Source organism: Heteronotia binoei, chromosome 1 (assembly GCF_032191835.1).
Source record: "Heteronotia binoei isolate CCM8104 ecotype False Entrance Well chromosome 1, APGP_CSIRO_Hbin_v1, whole genome shotgun sequence".
In the NCBI taxonomy this organism is placed as follows: Eukaryota; Metazoa; Chordata; class Lepidosauria; order Squamata; family Gekkonidae; genus Heteronotia; species Heteronotia binoei.
The window spans coordinates 127844466-127867527 of record NC_083223.1 but is presented as its reverse complement, the minus strand read 5'-3'; the positions used below and the strand labels follow the sequence as shown (position 1 = coordinate 127867527).

The 23062-nt window shown below is 40.5% G+C and overlaps 1 protein-coding gene across 3 annotated transcripts in view; it reads right to left on the bottom strand.

Moving 5' to 3' along the window:
* The window catches only part of UTRN (utrophin), a 640548-nt gene that overhangs the window by 48634 nt on the left and 568852 nt on the right, over positions 1-23062 (bottom strand). For all 3 annotated transcript variants that reach the window (XM_060240558.1, XM_060240540.1, XM_060240548.1), the window contains 3 exons: positions 22568-22734; positions 16090-16201; positions 279-415 (listed from right to left, as the gene is read on the bottom strand). In XM_060240558.1, the coding sequence (XP_060096541.1) occupies positions 279-415; positions 16090-16201; positions 22568-22734 (416 nt within the window). The remainder of the gene's footprint in view (positions 1-278; positions 416-16089; positions 16202-22567; positions 22735-23062) is intronic.

Genomic DNA, 23062 nt, shown 5'->3' with positions numbered 1-23062 from the left:
TCAAACAAAGTATAGTAACACTGACCATAAACGATAAGCACATTTACCCTCGTCAATGTATTGAGAAAAATAACTACATGCTTAACTTATTCTTACCCTTTTCAGAAAGACAGCTCGGTTTGTTCAATTGTAACTTAGATTTATCATGAAAAACAACTATCACTGTAACTAAATATTAAGCACACAATTTTCACTCTTATGGACTGCACCAATGCTTGCAGAAGGTTCTTATGACAGAATATTCTGTGCAGAAGAGACTAGTCTGTATTCAAACTTACGTTTCCAGATTGTCACCTTCGAGAACTGTTTGAACTGGCAGGTAGCCAAGCCGAGGGTGTTTAGCAAAATACTTCTTCGATCTGAACTTATTCTTTAGCACCTTGGTGAAATCTCGGACATCTTCTCCTGATGTTGTCTATGAAAAAATTAGAGATCAAATTAAACATACACATTTCTAGTGTTGGCTAATGCCTTATGTTACAATGTCAACTCAAGACCAGTGGCAAAGTACAAATGAAAATTACTTTTAAGAGGTGGTAACTAAAATCAAACTTTTAAAGGCTGAACACAAAATAGATAAGGAAATCAAAAGCCTGCATCTAAATAGAAACCCTATTTCTTTTATTGCTTTTCTAGCTGACCAATATTTAATTTATATAAAATATATACACATTTTTAAAGATTTAAGACTATGACTTGTAACAAAAAAACCTATAAGTAGCATAAGCATAATAACCAACACATTATATTCAAAAGGTACAGGTAAATTAATCACAAACATTAGAAACCTTTTTTTAACGCACAAAGTACTTTATATTTTAGACAGGGTCAGAAGGTGCCAGAGTGTTGTCCTGTCCTGTTACCTGGGATTTCAATTTATCCAGTCTGAGAATGTGGACAGGATTCTTCGAAACCTGCTTTTATGATCCTTGCCTTTCCTGGCTATCTAAATCTGCTGCCAGGCAGGGCCTGGCTGACTGCATCTAAGAGGTATTTAGTTAATCCTCCTCCAGAAGGGGGTAGTTGCCCCAGCCTTGAAAGAGGCTACGGTGCTCCCAAATCTAAAGACGACTAACCTGGACCCAGGAGAGCTCAATAACTATTAACCAGTCTTAACAGACAACCTGTGAGGTAGGTGGGGCTGAGAGAGCTCTCACAGAAGCTGCCTTTTCAAGGACAACTCTGCAAGAGCTATAGCTGACCCAAGGCCATTCCAGCAGCTGCAAGTGGAGGAGTGGGGAATCAAACCCGGTTCTTTCAGATAAGCGTCCACACACTTAACCACTACAGCAAACTGGCTATTTCTTTATGGATTGGGAAGCACTGGTCTGTGGTGGTTCTGGTCCTGCTGGAAGGGTAGATTTCAGAAAGTGGTTCTAGGTACTGCTGCTCAGCCCTTTGGCCTGTGGTTTGGGGGGTTCCACAGGGTTCCATTCTGTCCTCTGTTTAACATCTACACAAAACCACTGGGTGAGGCCACCTTGAGCTGGACTGTCACCAACATGCAGATGATACTCAGCCCAATCTCACACGTCCAGCTGATCCCAGGAAGGCTGTAGAAACCTTCAATGTGGCCTGGAAGAATTTTTGGAGCACATGGGGGAGAATAAAGTAGATCTTAATCCCAACAAAATGAAAGTGCTACTGGTAAGTAGAAGGTCTGACTTAGATTTAAGGTGTCACCAATTCTGGATGAGGTTGCATTCCCCTTAGAGAACAGGTCCATAATCTGGGGGTGCCCTTGGCTCAGTACAACTCTTGGAGAAGCAGGTGGCAGCTGTAGTCAAGAGTCCCTTTTACCAGCTTCAACTGGTTAGCCAGCTGTGGCCTTCCCTGGGCAGGAAAGATCTGGCCATTGTGGTACCTGCTCTGGTTACATCTAGATAAAGATTACTGTGCTCTATGTGGGGCTGCCCTTGAGAAGTGCTTGGAAACTTCAATTGGTGCAGAATGCTGCAGCCAGGATGCTGACTGGAGTGGGCTATACCAGTCCAGTCTATACCAGTCCAGTCTACTTTCGGACTATACCAGTCCAGTCTTCTTCCGTCTGGGTGCAATTCAAGGTACTGGTGCTGATATTTAAAGGCCTATGCAGTTTGGAACCAACATAACTGAAGGACTTCCTACTGCCTTACGAACTTATCTGACCTCTGCAGTCATTTTCTGTGTAAACCAATTTTTATTATTTTTGCAACATATTGAAAAATATACTTCTAACATAACCCAAATATAATCCACCAATATATTACAAATTTTCCTCCCCCCTCACCTCTAACTCATGACCTCCACCGGTATTTAAAATATATAAAAAACATTCTAAAGATAAAATTCATAATTATAGAATCTTCATTAAAAATTACCATTATTTTAACTCTGAAAAAGGTTGTTGTGCTTTATCCTCTACTTAATTCTTATTTATCTAGCTTAAATCACAATATCAATAATCACAATTCTTCTCTTCTCTTTAAAAGTTTAGTTATTGTTGTCAAAAACCACTAAATGTTTCTTCACTTTCCATTGTTTCTCCACATATTTTTGAAACTTCTCCCAGTCTTCTTTAAATTTCTCCAAATTACAGTCTTTTAAGATTCTAGTAAGTTTGTCCATTTCACTCCAGTTTAGTACTTTTAAGACCCAGTCCCATTTTTTCTGGTATTTTGTTTTGCTTCCACAATTGCGTGTACAATGTTTTCACAGCTGAAAGCAAATACCACAACAATGTCCTGTCTCGCTTTGGAAAGCTTTCCATTTGTAATCCCACCAGAAAGACATCCGGTTCTCTCTTAATATTATATCCCAAGATTTTCGAAATCTCTTGCTGAATCATAAGCCAAAATTGTTTCGCCTTTTCGCAAGTCCACCATATATGGTAGAAAGAACCTTCATGTTTTTTACATTTCCAGCACCTATCAGAAGCTTGATTGTTCATTTTTGCTAATTTTTAGGTGTCATATACCACCTATACAGCATTTAAAAACAGTTCTCTTTTATATTATAGCATGTCGATATTCTCATAGAGTTCTTCCATAGGTGTTCCCATGTCTCTATTTGTATTTCCTTGTTAAAGTTTATTGCCCATTTAATCATTTGAGGTTTCACCACCTCCTCTTCTGTAGACCATTTCAGTAACAGTTTATAAGTCCTTGAAATCAATTTTTCATTTTCACCCAACAGCATTTTTTCCATTTCTGTTTGTTCATGCCATATACCAGTATTCCTAATATCATTCTCTACCAAGCTTTTAATTTGTTGCAGTTGAAACCAATTAAACATATCTTGCAACTCTTTGGCCGATTTCAATTCTACTTTGCCTCCATGAATCTTTAGCAGTTGTTTGTATGATACATATTTTTCTTCTTGTATATTTGTAGACAACTTTATAACTTCTGTTGGCACAATCCAAAGTGGTTTTCTCTCATCACCATATTTACTATATTTTTTCCAAGTATTCAACAAGTTTCTTTTTATGTAATGATGTGAGAAAAAACCATCCATCTTTTCCTTCCCATAATACATATAAGCATGCAAACCAAAAACCTTCCTATGGCCTTCTAATGCCAATAATTTTCTGTTAAGTTATACATTCCTTAATCCATACCAGATAAACTGCATCATGGTATAACCTTAAATCAGGTAATTGGAAGCCACCCCTCTCTTTCGCTTATGTCAGAATTTTCATTTTAATTCTTGGTTTTTTGCCCAGCCATACAAATTCTGAAATCTTTCTTTGCCAAAGATTAAATTGTTTCTTATTTTTCACTATTGGGATAGTTTGAAAAGAAACCCATAATTCTTGGTAGAACATTCATTTTAACTGCAGATATTCTCCCCAGCATAGATAAATTCAATTTGTTCCACTTTATCATAGCCTCTTAAATTTTATGCCAAAGCTTTTCATAATTGTTCTTGTATAAATCAATATTTCTCATCGTGATCTCTACACCTAAATATTTAACTTTTGAGGTGACTTCATATCCATTAGCATTTTGTAGCTCTTTCTGTTTGCTTAGTGACAAATGCTAGGGACAGCACTGCTTGCTCCACACGGAGAGGGGCCTAGAAAAGGTGGCCTAAACAAAGCTCGTCTCCTCCACCCCAGTTGGCTAGCCGCGGTCAACGGGCATCCTTACTTGCGGCAAAAAATAACGACAAAGAAAAGGCATGCACCTGCCTCACAAAGTGTGCAAAGACTAAAGCTTGCGTGTTGGAACATCAGAACCATGCTTGACACAGTAGACAGTGGTCACCCTGAACGACGCTCTGCTCTAGTTGCCCACGAACTTCTCAGGTTGAATATCGACATAGCAGCTCTCAGTGAGGTCCGTTTCCCTGAGGAAGGTAGTCTTCAAGAACATGGTGCTGGCTATACCCTCAACTGGTCAGGTAAGTCAAAGGCTGAGAGCCGCCTTTCTGGCGTTGGCTTCATGGTCAGGAACTCCATTGCCTCCAAACTCGAAAACCTGCCAACAGGTCACTCAGATCGCATCATGTCCATGCGCCTCCCACTTCAAAACAAGCGGCATGCAACACTCTTCAGTGTGTATGCCCCAACCCTTCAAGCAGATCCTGCAGAAAAGAACAAGTTCTATGCTGATCTACACAACCTCGTACGGAAGACCCCTATAGAGGACAAGGTGATCATCCTTGGCGACTTCAATGCCAGAGTAGGTAAAGACTCGGAAGCCTGGAAAGGAGTACTTGGCAAACACGGCATTGGCAACTGCAATTGACAACGGGCGCCTCCTGCTAGAATTCTGCATGGAGCACCAGCTCACCATCACCAACACTATCTTCCAGCAGAAGAACAGTCTGAAGACAACCTGGATGCACCCACGGTCCAAGCACTGGCACCTTATCGACTACATTCTGGTGCGCCAGAGAGACCTTCGAGATGTCTTACACACCCGAGTAATGCCCAGTGCAGAATGTCATACGGATCATCGTCTTGTACGCTGCAATCTCCGTCTTCACTTTAAACCCACACCCAGGAGAGGAGGTATCCCTCGGAGGAAGTTTCAGGTTGGCAGTCTCCAGTCAGCCGAAGTTAAAGCTGCCTTCCAGGCAAAACTCCAGTCAAGAATTGAGGACCCCAGTTGCCCCACAGACCCTTCCCCAGAAGCACTCTGGGAACACCTAAAAACTACCATCCTGCAGATCTCTGAAGAAGTCCTCGGGTTCTCCACAAGGAAGAACAAGGACTGGTTTGATGAGAACAATCAAGAGATCCAAGATTTACTGGCAAAAAAGAGATCTGCCTACCAAGCACATCTTGCTCAGCCCTCCTGTCCTGGGAAAAAAGCAACCTTTCGCGCTGTATGTAGCAATCTCCAGTGCAAGCTTCGAGACATTCAGAACGAGTGGTGGACCAAGCTTGCTGAGAGAACCCAGCTGTGTGCAGACACTGGTGATTTAAGAGGGTTCTATGAAGCCCTGAAGGCAGTATATGGTCCATCATATCAGACTCAGAGTCCCTTGCGTAGTGCAGACGGCCAAGTGCTCCTCACAGACAAGGCATCCATATTAAACCGGTGGTCGGAGTATTTTCAGGTTCTCTTCAGTGCCAACCGCGTAGTTCAAGATTCAGCAATTCACCTCACCCCACTTCAACCAGTGAAAACAGAGTTGGATGAGATCCCCACTCTAGAAGAGACTGTTAAAGCCATCAAGCAACTGAAAAGTGGCAAGGCAGCAGGAGTTGATGGAATTCCACCAGAGATCTGGAAGCATGGGGGCACAGTACTACATAGCTCACTTCACAAAGTACTTGTCACCTGCTGGGAACAAGGCAAATTACCACAGGACTTTCGTGATGCAATCATCATCACCCTATACAAGAACAAAGGGGAAAAGTCAGACTGCTCCAACTACCGGGGGATAACCCTGCTCTCCATCGCAGGCAAAATCCTTGCCAGAATACTCCTGAACAGACTGGTGCCCGCCATTGCAGAAGAACTCCTCCCAGAGAGCCAGTGCGGCTTCAGAGCTAACAGGAGCACCACCGACATGGTATTTGTTCTCAGGCAGCTCCAAGAAAAATGCAGGGAACAAAACAAGGCTCTGTATGTGACTTTTGTTGACCTTACCAAAGCTTTCGATACCATTAGCAGGAAAGGCCTGTGGCAAATCTTGGAACATTTAGGATGTCCCCCAAGGTTCCTCAGCATGATCATCCAGCTACACGAAGACCAGCGAGGCCAAGTCAGACACTGCAACGACCTCTCGGAGACCTTCCCAATAGGCACAGGTGTAAAGCAAGGCTGCGTTCTCGCGCCAACTCTCTTTACGATCTTCTTTAGCATGATGCTTCAAAGAGCCGCAGTAGATCTAGATGATGACGATGGTGTCTACATCCGCTATCGCACCGATGGCAGCCTGTTCAACCTGAGGCGACTAAAGGCCCACTCCAAGACAATGGAAAAACTCATCCGAGAGCTACTGTTTGCTGATGATGCTGCACTCGTCTCCCACTCGGTATCAGCTCTGCAGCATATGACATCCTGCTTTGCAGAGGCTGCCAAGCTATTCGGCCTAGAAGTTAGTCTGAAGAAGACAGAAGTTCTCCACCAGCCTGCACCCCAGGAAGATTATCACCCTCCCTGCATCACTGTGGGTGAATCAGTTCTGAAGCCAGTCCAGCAGTTCAGCTACCTGGGGTGCATCATTTTCTCAGATGCTAAGATCGACAAGGAGATTGACAACAGGCTGGCAAAGGCAAACCGTGCCTTTGGCCGACTGCACAAAAGAGTGTGGAGCAACAAGCATCTGAAAAAAAGGCACAAAGATTAATGTTTACAAAGCGGTTGTAATGACAACCCTCATCTACGGCTCCGAATCGTGGGTTTTATACCGTCATCACCTGCGACTCCTTGAGCGCTTTCATCAGCGCTGCCTTCGCACCATCCTCAACATCCACTGGAGTGACTTTGTGACCAACACTGAAGTTCTCCAGCGGGCGGAGGTTACCAGCATCGAGGCACTGCTGTTGAAGACGCAGCTGCGCTGGGCAGGGCATATTTCTAGGATGGAAAACCACCGCCTTCCCAAGATTGCCCTGTATGGCGAACTCTCCACCGGCCATCGAAATAGAGGGGCACCAAAGAAGAGGTACAAGGACTCCTTGAAGAAATCCCTTGGCACCTGTCGCATCAACCATCACCAGTGGTCTGACCAAGCCTCAGATCGCAAAGCATGGAGGCACACCATCCACCAGGCTGTATCTTCTTTTGAGAACGCACGCATAGAAGAAGAAGAAGAAGATATTGGATTTATATCCCGCCCTCCACTCCGAAGAGTCTCAGAGCGGCTCACAATCTCCTTTACCTTCCTCCCCCACAACAGACACCCTGTGAGGTGGGTGGGGCTGGAGAGGGCTCTCACAGCAGCTGCCCTTTCAAGGACAACCTCTGCCAGGGCTATGGCTGACCCAAGGCCATGCTAGCAGGTGCAAGTGGAGGAGTGGGGAATCAAACCCGGTTCTCCCAGATAAGAGTCCGCACACTTAACCACTACACCAAACTGGCTCTCCAGCTGGTCTTGAGGACAAAAGGAGATTGAGGAAGAATCGCACTGCTACAGCACCAACCCTAAATCAGACTTTTCCCTGCAGCCACTGTGGCCGGACCTGCCTGTCCCGCATTGGTCTTGTCAGCCACCAGCAAGCCTGCAGCAGACGTGGACTATTGCACCCTTCTTAAATCTTCGTTCGCGAAGCCAAGCCGAGAGAGAGTGACAAATTCTTACTAAGGATTTTCGATTTTTCTTTGTTTATATAAAAAACCCACCAGTTCATACTTTTTAATTTTATTTAACAACAAGGGTGTCACTTGTAATGGATTTTCATTAATAAACATCACATCGTCCGCAAAGGCCCTATACTTATAGGAAAAACCTTTCAACTTCAATCCCTCTATTTCTTTATCCTCTTCAATTTGCATCAACAAGACCTCTACAGTCATTATAAATAACAACGGAGATAGAGGGCAACCCTGTCTTGTGTCTTTGGTAATTGTCATTTGTTCTGTCAAGTCATCATTCACACAGAGTTTAGCTTGTTGTTCTGTATATATTGCCTTGATCATCCTTATAAAATCACCTCCTAGTTTCATTTTTTCCATCATAGCAAACATAAAGTCCCAATTAAGATTATCAAAAGCTTTTTCTGCATCCGCAAGAAATAAAGCCACCTTTTTCTCTGGATGCTTTCATAATATTCTACAATGTCAATTACTGTTCTAATATTGTCTCTTATTTGCCTTCTGGGGAGAAAACCTGCTTATTCCTCTTGAATAGAAATGTTCAAATGCTGCTAGAATTTTAGCAAATATTTTATAGTCATCATTCAGTAGTGAAATCGGTCTATAATTCTTAACATCCGTGACATCTCTTTCCTCTTTCGGTATCAATGAAATTATTGCTTCTTTCCATGTATTTGGCACCATCCCATCTTGACTAATACTGTTCATCAGTTTTTGAAGTTTAGGTACTAGTACTTCTACCAGAACTTTATAAAATTTTGCTGAGAAGCCGTCGGGACCCGGAGCTTTTCCTAGTTTCATTGAACAAATTGCTGCTTCTATTTCTACTTTTTCAATTGGTTCATTCAAGGTTTTTTCCATGTTTTCTTTTAGGGGTTTCACTTTTATTCTTTGCAGGTAAACTTCTATTTTCTCTTTATTTACTTGTTGACCTTTAAATAGTTTAGCATAAAATTTGTAAAACTCCCTTTTAATTCCGGCTTGATCCACAATGTCTTTACCCTCCGAAAAAATTCTATTTATGAATTTTTTTCTCCCTTTTTTTCTTCAGTTGCCAAGCCAAGTATTTTTTCGGCTTATTAGCGCCTTCAAATGACTTCTGCTGTAGCCTTTTTAAATTCCACCCTACCTCTTTATTCAATAAGTGTCTCAATTGGTTCTGCAAAATAGTAATTTCCCGCAATATTTTCTTTCCCCCGGTCTTTTTTTCAGTTCATTTTCTTTTTTACCTATTTCTATTTGTAAGTCCATCAATTGTTTTTCTTTAGCTCTTTTATCTTTATTGTTCAATGTAATTAGTATTCCTCTCATTACAGCTTTGTACGCGTCCCATACGGTCTGAATTTTAACATCTTGATTTTCATTCATTTGGAAAAAAGCTTTAGTTTCTCTTTCAAGAGCTTTCACTGTTTCTACTTTTTGCAATGTCTTCATTTAACCTCCATCTTCTCGTATTTTTTCTTTCTTTTGCTAACCACATTAATGGATTGTGGTCTGCACCTATTTTTGGAAGAATCTCTATTTTATTAGGTATCAGTCCAAAATCCTTCATGGACCATATCATATCAGTTCTTGAGAAGGAGTTATGCCTTGCTGAAAAAAAAGTATAGTCATGCATTTTAGGATTAAATTTTCTCCATATATCTTCCAGACTTTCTTGCTATGTAAGTTCAAAAAATGACCTTGGTAGCTTACCATCTTTGTTCTTTTTATTTCCAGATCTGTCCAAAAAGTTATTGATAGTTCCATTAAAGTCTCCCATTAGTATTACTTGATCATAAGTCACTTTGTCTAATTGTTGCATTGTCTTTAAAAATCAATTTTGGCTCCAATTCTTTTTTAATATAAAAAACCACTTTCTTTTTTTCTTGAGCTAGTGAAAAAAATTCTTCTCCAAGAGATTTGTTCCATAAAAATTTGTAATCCAATTGCTTAATATGTACTTCTTGTAGACAAACTATATTACATTTCTGTTTTTTAATCCAATGGAAAGTTGCTTTCCTTTTTTGCAGTGAATTAAGTCCATTTACATTCCAAGAAATTAATTTGTAATCCATAATGATTCTTCAATTATTCTGTATCCCCAAACTCTTTATTGTCTGCAAAAAACTTCTCCATGCCTTGAGTATCTATTATTGTCATTCTCAGTCTTTTATACTCAAAGCTAAGACCTTCAGGTAAGATCCATCTGTATCTTATTCCCTTCTCTCTTAGCTTATTTGTCAATTTCTTGAATTGTCTTCTGTCACTAATAACCTTCCTCGGCAGCTCCTTCATTATCCGTACTCTGCTTTCCTCCACAACCATTGGGCTCGCAAATGGTTGACTTAAGATCCTTCCCACCATGTCCCTTGAAGTAAACTTTACTACCACGTCCCTTGGTAACTTGCGCTTTCTAGCAAATTCTGAGTTGACCCTGTATACATAGTCACACAAATGTCCCATCACCTCAGGGTCATCTCCCATAAAGTCAGCAATGATTGTAGCAATGTACTTCTTTAGATCCTCTTGGTCTTTTTCAGGCACTCCCCTTAGGCGAATCATATTCTCCATTAACTTACAATCTTGTAGTATTGCATTATCTTGCATCTTCTTAATAGTAGCATCTTGATCTTTAATTTTAACTTCTATCTCCTCTGTCTTTTTAGCTGTTGCTTGACACTCCTTTCTGAGCTCATCAATCTCTTTTTTAATCTCTTTCTTGACTTCCTCAGCACTGGAGTTTATTTCTTTAACTTCTTCTCACTTCCAGTTATTACATCTTTCATTACCTTCACCAGTCTTGCCTCCATAGCATCCAGTTGTTCTTGAACTTGTTTAGCCATTTTCCCTTCTCCCAACGAGGCTGCTCTTAGATGTGTAACCCTTGGTCCCAGCTTCTGATCAGACATCACTGTGCTCCCATTGCATAAAATGGGTTCTTAGGTTGACCTCACCAAACCACAATCTGATGCCAGATTTCAATACATTAGAGCATGCCCTTTCCAGCAAGCCCCAAATCGCCATCTTCTGAGCTTCCTAGCTCCAGATATTAATTTTTAAAGTTCCTAATTTTTCCAAAATGGCAGCCGCGATATTTCCAAGCCTCTTTTTAAAAAAGTTTTCCTTTTTCCCCTAGGGCATATTATTTATTTTCAAACAAATAGTTCAAGCTGTTTTACCTTTTGGGGATGATTTGTGTCAGTTTTGTAATTTTTTAAAGTCCAGTTCCAATTTATTTTATGTAAAACCTTTGACCTTTCTGTAAAGGTTGCTGATGTTTCTCTATGGTTCCTGGCTCTAGAGAAGACCTGGATGCTTAAAGATTCCTCTTCTTTCAATTCTTACTTCCTGACTCTCTGGCAGTGAAGTCTCGTTCTTGATGGTTGTAGATCCCGCGATAGTTAAAAAAAGTCACTTCCTGTCTCGTATTCAGAGTCTGCAGCTGTGTTATGGCTGGGTTTTTTTTCAAAGCCACAAGAATTCCAAACAATTATTTTTCTGCACTTTTCTGCTTGCTCTTAACTCCAAAAATTCCACTTTTACCCCCTTCCACTTCTCCTTGATTTTATGCTCTTGTAAATAGTTCCAGATCTTAAATCTTTTGTTTTAACAGTCTTAGTTTAGTCCCGTAGTGATAGATAAGAATCTTTTACCTTAACAAAGTCTATTCTTCTTTACATCGTCCACTTTGCCTTCAGATGTTATTATAGTCCATAGAAAGCTGGAATCTTGATGAGTTTGTGTCAATTTAATGACTCCGGAGATTCTTTGTAGACAATGGAATGCAATTCTTCATCGGGGATTCTTCAAAGCAGAAAAGAAACCCCTCCTGGGATCTCTTGTCAGCCAAAGTAAGTCCCCTCAAAATTTTCAAGCATGTCTTAAACAGATTCCTTTACTGGAAAATGTAGGCAGCAGGTGTTAGAATGCCTTGTATGCCCAAAACAAAGATTCCGGTCTGCTCCTCCAGAAAGAAGCAGGTCAGCTCACCATGTTTCAGCCCCGGAAGCCCACCTCTGTAGTCATTTTCAAGCCAAACTTTTGCTAAGTCCGGTTCCCAGAAGACGACTTCCTGACAAACCTCAAATATTGGGTTGGTTGTTGCAGATGGAGCTAGTCTTCTAGGTTGGAAATGCAGCAGCTAGAATACCACTTGCAGCTGGTAAAAGGTGTTCTGGGCAATTTCTGACACTTGGCCAAACAGCACTGACCACTCTGACACTGGAATTTTGCAAGCTAAACTGAAACAGCCTAAGAAAGTAATGTAAACAACACAGCATCCTCAAATGTAATGCCAACTTCTGAAATGGTAACAAAAGGTGTAAAAAAGAAGGCTGCAACCTGTAAATTCTCTCCAGACCCCAATTAGCCTGAAATTACCAAGTTCTTCTTAAGAAAAGGGTACAACTCCCAGCAATCATTTTAACCTATCAAAAACAAAGCAAACAGTGCAGCTAAAATACTGTAATAAGATCCTTCTAGAAAGGATTCATCTTAAAAAATCATGTAACATATTCTTGGCCTTCTTATAAAATGGTCTGTTGTCCTTGTGTTATTTCCAAATAATTCTGGAAGGTTTTAAGATTGGTTTATTGGTTTTTAAGGTGCTGCATGCACAAAATCTATTTCACTTTACTTGACTTATTGCTCTATTTGTTCTTAGCCAGAAATGAAAAGTGCTGAAGTTGACCTTTTTTCAATTCCATAATTTCCCTTTGAGGCTTAAAACTAGACGGTAGCTTTCCCTCTCCCTGCCTTTATACACCTTCACCATGGAGTTCAGTCACTTCTGTTTTGAACTTCATTGTGTTCAAACAACTGAACATTTTAAATTACACAAAGACCTTTTTTAACCTACCTTTCCCTGGTGCTTGAAACTTTATACTAAAGCAGACTTTTAAATAAATGTTCACAATTGCTTTTGTGTTGATTTATTTAAGGGAGCTGACAGGCAATGCAAGTTGCAAGTTATGCAGGGCAGGAATTTTGTAATTAACTCATAATTCCAACAGATTGATCAGTCCATAAATTGCAGTATAAAGCACTGACAAACGCAAATACCTACTGTCTTAGAGAACCAGTCTGGTCTAGTGGTTAAGTGCGCGGACTCTTATCTGGGACAACCAGGTTTGATTCTCCACTCCTACACTTGCAGTTGCTGGAATGGCCTTGAGTCAGTCATAGCTCTCACAGAAGTTGTCCTTAAAAGGGCAGCTTGGTGTAGTGGTTAAGTGCGCTGATTCTTCTCTGGGAAAACCAGGTTTGATTCTCCACTCCTCCACTTGCAGTGGCTGGAATGGCCTTGGGTCAGCCATAGCTCTCATAGAAGTTGTCATTGAAAGGGCAGCTGCTGTGAGAGCCGTCTCAGCCCCACCCACCTCACAGGGTGTCTGTTGTGGGGGAGGAAGATAAAGGAGATTGTGAGCTGCTCTGAGACTCTGAGATTCAGAGTGGAGGGCGGATTATAACTCCAATGTCTTCTTCTTACACATTAGATTGGAATGTATGACTTTGCTTATACAAGTGCATAGCCAATCTACAGCAGAAGGCTCCTTACATTGGGGGAAAAGCTCACCATTCAGTAGTGAAGTAGTATGATCAAAGCTGCCGCCTTGAGAGATATCGAATATCAGTCATGAAATGGAGTATGCCTCAGTATTATTTATGTCATGCTACTGTCTACAATAGAAGGCAGCTGTGGATATAATCCTCAACCACCACCACCATCACCACACTTGTACTGAACACTAAAATAAGGGAATGGTTCCTTCTGCAATAGATGTGATCAGTTTTTAGCGGCTTTGATTCCCTGTATTCCTCTAGATGATGATGATGATGATGATGATATTGGACTTATATCTCACCCTATACTCTGAATCTCAGAGTCTCATAGTGGTCACAATCTCCTTTTACCTTCCCCCTCCCACAACAGACACCCAGTGAGGTAGGTGGGGCTGAGAGAGCTCTCACAGCAGCTGCCCTTTCAAGGACAACTCCTACAAGGCCTTTGGCTGACCCAAGGCCATTCCAGCAGCTGCAAGTGGAGAAGTGGGGAATCAAACCCAGTTCTCCCATATAAAAGTCTGCGCACTTAACCACTATACCAAACTGGCTCTCTAGGTTAATAGGAGTGTGCATTTTTAGCAGTATTTTTTTGGTTTGGGTCTATAGGACCCCCCCCCCCTCAAAAAACAGAAGAAGAAAGAAACAGATTTCCAAACAAATTCCAGATCCCAATACCAGTATTGTATTCAGGTCTGGGTTTGGGGGGGTTTTTTGCAATTCCAATTTTTTTGGGTCCAATAAACCTGAAAAATAGAAAAATGTTCAAAAAGCAAAAACAGGTTAATTTAGCTATAGGGTACTCAAGTATACATCCTGAGAATCCATCTTGCTTTGCTTTCATTTAGAATTTTACTCTTGAAAACAAAACAAGCAACAAATTGCTGTGCTATAGGATAACTCTAGCCAGTTTTCACTGGGATAGACCTTCACTTCTGTGCAGTATTTTTCACATATATATGCTCCCTGAATCTCTTTTTGGGTTCCTGGTATTTTTTAAAATTCAATTTATTCAAACACATCTATGGGTAAACATCACAAAATAAGGCACCCATGCATTAGTAGGAGACTTTATATTCTAACTGTTCTCCCAAAAAAATTGCTAATGCACTGGAATTAAACAAGCTACATCTTGGAGAATATGGGTTGGATCTCACAGACATACAAGAAAGGGGACATCATTTTTCGACTATTCCCCCTGTCCTGTGTCAGTCCTCAAATTCTATCTTCATGGTGTTTCTGGGAGTTCCCTCATCCCACTTTACGCTGCAGTGGGAGAGCAGAGACAGGGAAGTTACATTTCTGTTCATGAAATGTAGATGGGAACCCAACTCTATATATCCAGTGAAGGAAATTAACATTTGCCTAGACACATAGGCTTGTAAATTGTATCCAATGAATGTGAAATGTTATCTATACTGATAGCTCAACTTGTTCAGAATCTGGCAGCCATTTATTGTCAGGGACTAGACAACAAGAACACATCTTGCCTATTTTAAAAGACCTGCATAAGGCTACCAGGTGGTTTCTGAATTCAACTTAAGGTAATAGCATTTGAAGTCTTCCATTGTTTGTAACACACATATTTGAAGGACATGTTTCCATACAGTATAGCTGGTAGACACCTTCCCAATTCAAGACGGCCTACTTGGCAACTGCTAGAGCAGGGGTCGCCAAACTTGCTTAATGCAAGAGCCAGATAGAATAAATGTCAGATGTTTGAGAGCTACAATACATGAATATCAGCAGTACTGGCCCTAGGGCACATGGCACCAGGTGGGCTGTCTGCCCACTGCCCCCCCCCCCTCTGCAGTGCTGCAATGTGGCGCCATGCTCTGCTGCCCCCCTGCACACTCAGAGGAGCACCGCTATGATCAGCCCTACCCGCTTCAACACCTGGGCATCTGAGCGTTCTCTTAAGAGAGTGCTGGAGGAGGCTTCCCCCCTCCCTTTTGGAACCAAAGGGAGGGGGAGAAGCCTCCTCCAGCGCTGTCTTAAGAGACCGCCCAGTTGCCCGGCTGCATTGAAGCGGGTAGGGCTGATCCTAGTGGCACTCCTCTGAACACGGGGGCGGGGGGGGGGGGGGGGAAAGCGCAGTGCTGCATTGTGCTGCACTAGGGAACGGAAGGGAGGGGGGATGGGTTGGGTCTTTTCCAGGATTGTGTGGTCTTTGGAGGTGGACTCAATGCAGCAACCACTATGCAACTTGCTACTACATGATTGGCGTAACTCACCCAGGTCTGGCTGCTTGCTACTATTCAACAGCAGCTACGTCCTAATCACCAATGTGTTTGTAGTAGTTAGATTTTCAGACTAGGATCCACAAAATCCAGGTCTGAATCTCCACTGTAGCTCTGAAACTCACTGTGTAACTTTGTGCCAGTCACATACTTTCAACTTATTATCAAATTAACCTGCCTTACAGGTTGTGAAGATAAAATAGAAGACAGTGATTTAAACTGCTTTGGATAACTGCTAAGGAAACCATGCTATAAAAGAAGTAAATAGTAAATATATCCAAAGGACCTGATGATCACAAGAAACATTTAGAATGAGCCTAAAGTAGATGTCTAAGTTGCAGCATAGGTCCATTTTTGAAGCCATAACATCCTTTACCTGCGTGAAGTTATACTCCATAAAAATGTATTGTTGACTTCAACATTTTAAGCTTGAATTTTTTTAAAAAATAGTTTCTTTATTAAGACAGACCACATGTCAAAGAAAAGAGAAGGGCATAGTATGGAATGTCTAAGAACAATCCATTAGAAAGAGTCAGTAAATCAGTACTCACTGGTATACAATACTCCACCATTGGGTAATGTAATTTATGACCTTTTGCTGTACGACCAGAGAAGAAACAACTCTGGCAGACATCATAGTTAAAATGTTTCAGGCTCCGATACCTGTGGATACAATGGAAGAATGATGAAGCCTTCTATCTGTGGAAGAGTCAAAGCTTTTTGGCTGAACTCCATAGGCTATTCAATTTGATCTAAATCTTTAAATAATCTTAGGCTGGGTCCAGACCAGCAGCTTGGGGCTCATGGGAGGTGTCCCAAATCGGGCCAGCTCACTCCCCTGCAAAGCGTCTGTATCCCGTGTGAGAGGCTCTTTGGTGTGGTCAGAAAGCTGTAGCACACCATCCCCTCAGCTTGTGTTTCTTTCCCCCCATTCATTTCAGTGATCATACGCATATGCACCCATGCACCTATGCGCTTGGAAGCAATGTATATTTTTTTAAAGCCAGAAGTGGCTTGGGGCAGTCTGCCAATCTACCTAACTTGCATGCTGTGGCGTTCCAATGCTGGAAAGGCGGATGGTGTGTGGTGCAAAAAATTTGCTACCACTTCGGAAGTCATAGCTTTTTGAACCATCTCAGAGATGCCTAAGGACAAGGTGAATACGGGAGTGGGATTGGAGGCAGATGATTTTTTGATCCATCTGGGAACCATCCTTGTGTTGGCTTAAAATGCCAGTCTGGACCCAGCCTTTTTGTCTATCTTTGCTACCCTTAGGGTATGTATCATTGCATGCAGTGCTAGTGTGATGTCTTACAACAATGCTACTACATCAAGATATGTGATATTAGATAAAAAGGTAAAGGTAGTCCTCTGTGCAAGCACCAGTCGTTTTTGACTCTGGGGTGATGTTGCTTTCACAACATTTTCATGGCAGACTTTTTATGGAGTGGTTTGACATTGCCTTCCCCAGTCATCTACACTCCCCCCCCCCCCCCAGCAAGCTGAGTACTCATTTTACCGACCTTGGAAGGCTGGAAGGCTGAGTCAACCTTGAGCCAGCTACCTGAACCAGCTTTCACTGGGACTGAACTCAGGTCGAGAGCAGAGGGCTGCGACAGCAGTGCTGCAGCTTTACCACTCTGCACCACGGGGCTCTTTGTTTTAGATAGGTTAAGCTAATAGGTTAAGCTGTCCAATCAAGCAGAAACAAAGGGAGTAACTTTTTAATCATGTGCTTTAAAAGTGTCTTTAAATTCTGGAATCTTTCCACTATCAGAAATAGTATACAAGACTGGGTGCAATCTTTACCAGATTCAGCAAAACTGTTTTAGTACAGTTAGTGCTTTGTACAAATCATTTTAATCATTTATGAGCAAGGCAGAACATGCCACAAAGTATCATTTGACTAGCTTTATGATTATGTTCAGTGGTTTTTGGCAATGCAGACATGTTCTGTGTAACCAGTCACTACACCAGACTATATATGTAATTCTTAGCAAAGTAAAACTTCCATGAAAGTGCTTCATAAAGTGAACTTTACAGAAGCACATTTTAGTAAAAAACTTGCACATATGAATTTGCAGTTGCCAAAAAGAGAACTGTTATATGCACTTCCTTCTTCAGCTACACTACAGTATATCATTTCTTAAAAGCAAGATAGAAAGGTAAGGTATCTATTCTCAGCTATAGCCATGAGCATGACAGAAGTTGTATAAGTGCAAGATAATTTTATATTTATCTATTTTAAATCACATTTCAGATACCTTTCTGAAAACAATTCATTAAAGTGTTAATGATACCATATCCTTCTTAAGCTGAAGATTCCTTATACAAGATGAGGATCAAGAAAAACCAAAATATTTGCCTAAACAATCAGGAGATCTATTTCTGAAGTATTATTGATTCTTGTCTAATGCTTTGTCTGAAGGTGCAAAAAATGTTTCTACCTATTTTCATACAACATTACTGATTCATCTATTTTGACAACTAAGTCAAGCTACCATAGCTTATGGATTGGCCTGACTTCAAGTAATCAGACAAATGTTAGTGAATTTAAGTAAACCATAGTTTTGCCCAATGTCTGAACCATTAACTGAACCATGCCTCCCATGGGAGATTTAGAAGGTTCGTGGACACTTCCTGCCCACTTGGCTTCCCCAGGCACCAAGCAGCTAGAGGGAGCCTGAGGAAGCCAAGGGGAGGCAGTTTACTCTGCCTTCCCTTGAACCCTTAGCCAATCCTGTGGGGAGTGTTCTCCCTGTAGGATGAGCTGTTGAACAGGCTTTGCTGTGCTGCACAGTTAAAACCAGGTAGTGAAGCAGAGACGGCAAAGAAGCTGGTCCTGCAGGGAGACGTCTTTCCACAGGACTGGTTGTTCTACAGGTTCCGCTGGGCTGCCCAAGCTGAGCCCGCATGGAGAGGTCTCTCCAATCTTTCTTTGCTTCCCCAGTCAGCCTGCCAGGGCTAGCTGGTGAAGAGAAGAAAGATTGCTCCATTGCATCCTATGGACCCATAGAATGCAATGGAAAAATTGGGCCACAGCTGCACTGTGACCATAAAAAAGAGATTTAAACTTTAACTCCCTTTTCTGGGGGTCACACCACAGCTGTGTATAAAATGGGTCCATAGGATACAATGGAGAGCTCTTGGGCTGGAGAAGGGAGGGGGTGGCATTTAAATTTCGCCCCCTCCCCCAGCCATAATGAACCATGAATCCCCAAACAAATAGTTCATTGTTTATTCTGTTCATGAAATCAAACAAACCACAAAATGAAATGAACCAATCTTTCCCTTGGTTTGTGCCCATCCCTAGTCTAAACTAAGCCAATGAGTATCCAGCTATACCAACTCTAGATAACTGTCATCTCTCTTGCTACAATGAGCCCAATATTCTTCATTTTTTAAGTTTCATACTGAGGAATTCAAAGATGCTCCTGACCCTGGGATGTACAAAATAATAACAAGTGAATAAGGACACATAGCAGTTCACTCAATAAACTGGTAGAGTTGTATACAGTAAGTATGCATTTATATTCATTAATAACTGACAGTGTTACACATAAAAAATAACTCATCAGACTATTAGTCTTATCAAGGTCAGTAATGTCTACTCTGACTGGCAGTGACTCCCTTTCACATCACCTAGTACCAGATCCTTTTAACGGGAGATGCTGAGGGATGTTTAAACTGAATGGCTGGTGCTGTATCTGAGCCACAGAACAGAAATGATTAACAGCCAGGAAAATATTTTGAAGAAAATTAAAGAATGAGACTTCAACACAGCACAGAAATGTCCTACTAGATTGTAAATAATATATGGTACTGAAACCAGAGGGCAATATGTGCTGTTAAAGATCTTAGCTTCTCTGTCATCGATGCCAGAGTTAAGTTTTATACAAATTATGGCGTTTCATCAACACAAACAATATTCCTTTTCTAATAAATTCTGTAGAGTGAAAAAAAAGGATAGAAGGGATGAGCAGTGCAATATATGTGATTTCAGCAGTCAAATGAAATTAAAAGAATTTTGAACATTAAAAATGCAGGTCATATTCTTTTCCATAGCAGGCTCTGCTTAATACAGTCATACCTGGGGCAGACAGACTACCATCTAGAATTGACCAATTGTTTTAGTCAACTTCAGCCAGTATTGGTGCACTATATAGCTAGATTTAATGTAGATGTCTGCTTTTTTGTTTTCTGATGCATGAATATATGATTATAATTTAGAGGGTTACATTTAGAGATGCTGAACCAGCTGTTTCAATATTTTATGCATAGCCTTCTTTTTATTACCTTCACTGTTATATTATTGGCCGTATAATTCACCTTTACGATTGGATGCTGTGAAATTCAGCATACTGCATATCAAAAGAAAAGTAGCCACCTTCATATTCACTTTGTGCTCTAGATATGTGACTTTTCATCTTTTCTTTTTCTTTTGCTTCAAAAGAGAATGGTGGCAAGTTTTATATACTTTTGTAGAGTAGGTGCCTTTAGCATACATGGATTTTTGCCTTGTAATGAGGGGGTGGGGGAAGCAATCTGAAGGGAAAGACTTGTGGAACCCACCCAAATATAAAGGGCAAATGATCCATTACATGATATCAGGTGTTAATCAGAAATCTACAGTGGTTTCAGGAGTAATAAATCAGTAAGAAGCAAATATAGACCTATAATAAGGCAGTAAGTTAAAGGTTCCTATTCTCTAGAAAACAATAAGATAGAAGTGGAGACAGTAATGCCATAAAACTAGATGCTTTTTATATCGTTATCTGCCTAAAGGAGTGGAGATTCATGCCAGGACATCATACTTTTCAGTTACTTAAAATGATTTAATGGAGAAACCACTTGGAGTTTGTTATTTTGTTTTGGTTTTAACTGAAAATGTTTTTAACTATTATTGCAAGCCACTGTGAGGAAAAGCTGAATATAAATGTTTCAGTTAATAAATACAAACATATCACTTTTATGTGTTTCAATTTTTAGTAAACACTAGAACCTTTGGGAAACATCTTTTGAAATATTAATATACTGAACTCTCTAATGTCTGTAGTAGCTGACAAAATAACTCTTGAAACAATTTATCAATCAAAATATAAATGCTAAGTGAAAAAATGAAAACCATTAAGGCAACAATCTGTGTCATAGATTAGAGAAGAAAAAATAAAAATAGAACTTAAAAAATCTAACAAATCTAACAAAAATCTAACAATCTAACAAAAATCTAAAGTGCCACAAATAGTACATGTAGAAGGAATATATTATGATAGCAGTGCTTAGGTAAGAAGAAGTGGTATGTAATTTAATTACAATACATATGGACTGATGGAAACCCAATCCCCAAAAAGAAAAATATGCCATTCATTCTGAACATGGGTTCTACTGCACCAGCGGAGCAAGACACATCTGAAACACTGTAGGAAAACAACATAAGCAGATCAAAATTCTTACAAAACTGTAGAAGACAGGGAGATAGTATAGGTTATATCAGGGGTGAAAAAAAATGGAAAAGTTTGTTTAACTGTAAGTAGGATGGAAGTCAACTGATGTTCTATCTAATACCAAACACTTAATCAATCAGTCATTTATTACAATCATGGACCAGCAGAATAAAACACATATAAGCAGAGTGGTTACAAGGTTTATATATACAGTTTTCCATTAAGAGAATTTTTTTTAAAAAACAAGACTGTGTCACTAAACTGACACTGTACTTCAGTAGGCTGAAAGATAAACAGAATCTCCCAACTCTGTCTGAGGTTCTAGATTTATTTATGTTATTTAAGTTATTTATAGTCCACTTTTCTCTCAAGGTGGATTACACAGAGTGAGTCAGTACAGTCAACAAAATGGGACATTCAATAGCCAATGCATTAGGATTTTAGAAGTCTGGAGCCACCAGAAAGAATTGAAACATAGCATAAGTATTAACATGACACATTAAGCATATCTGAAAATCACACAGCAGGATACTGCTTACGATAAGCTATACACAGTAATACAGATCACTGTCCTTAATCATTTATTCAAGCAAGTTTGTGAACCATTTTGTACAATGCAACCTATTGCCTGTGCAGAAAAGCTCTCTTCAACCATTTGGTTTTGCACAGTTTTGGGCAAAGCAGGAGAGTGGGAGCTCTTCAGGCAGGCCATTCCATAAGGTAGGAGCCACAATGCAGAAAGTATGTATACCAGTAATTAATTTTGCCCTTTTGCAAGTTAGCACCTGCAGAAGCCCCTGCTGAAATGAGCAAAGTTGTTGTGGCAGAACATAAGAGGAAATAAGAAGAACCAAGGCCATGAAGGGATTTATATTTGATAACCAATACATTAAGCAGAGCCTGGTAACAAATGGGCATCCAATGGAGAGTCCGCAGAATGGGAGTAATATGAATACATCTAGCTTCCAATAACAGCTGAGCTGAGCCATTCCAGACCAGTTGGAGTTTCCAAGTTGATTTTGAGGGAAGACCAATGTACAGTAGCCTAGTCTTGTTACTGTGGCATGGATCCAGGTGGTCAGTCAGCCATATCAAGATAAGGGGCCATCTTATTGGCTAGGCTGAGTTGGGAGAAAGCATTTTTTGCACCTGCATTAACTTGTATGATGACACAGGCCTGTTCCCTCACTCAGACTGAGCTGAAGACTGTGATTATTTGTCACCTCAGAGTTATATTTGTCTTCACCTCAAGACATTTTACTCCTGATTTCACCTGACCTTCTTCTCCTCTACACTGAATAAAATATTTCCCCTAGGTTTTTTCTTCCTTTCTTTATTTTCTTCTTATCTGAAGACATATGACTGTCCCACCCTACTACTTTATTGTATTTTGATGCTTGCTCAGTCCAGAAACTTGAGGGAAGAGACAATATCATCCTCTTAATCAAGATGGGAACACATTCCTGTCATCACTCAACTATTGAGATACAATGTCAGCCAGGAATATGTAGCAGAAACAGGATGTTATAATCCATCAGTTTATTCATTAAACTGTTAGGAAGACACAGCATTTTATTCAGCTTACCTAAAGCCAACTATTGGGCACTCCTTGCAGATGTTGCACTTGGCCTGATGTTTTGCTGTTTCTGCAGCTGCCACTCTGTGCAGAACAGGTAACCACACCATTGATTGAGGCTCCAGATGCATCCAATCTATAAATTGCTTTACACAGATTTCTGGTTTGTTATTGTTCTGATGAATGAGAACAAGATGAAAAAAAAATACTTGAATGTGTATTTCTACATGTTTTACCCCATTACTTTCTAAACAAAGAAACTGCCCCAATCTCAGTCCTTCCCAAATTGGGTAAAACTTTGCTTTTTGCTTGTGTTCATGACAGCTTATGCTAAAAACTACAGGCTAGCAACAAAAACAACCAAAAACATTTAAACCACCCCATACAAGTACAGCACCCAGCAGAAAGATTAACATCCATTAATCACTGAAATGTCTTTCAGAAGATTTTACATTCCCTATTTAATAAATGGGCTTTCCAGTTCTTTCCCAAAAGAACATAGGT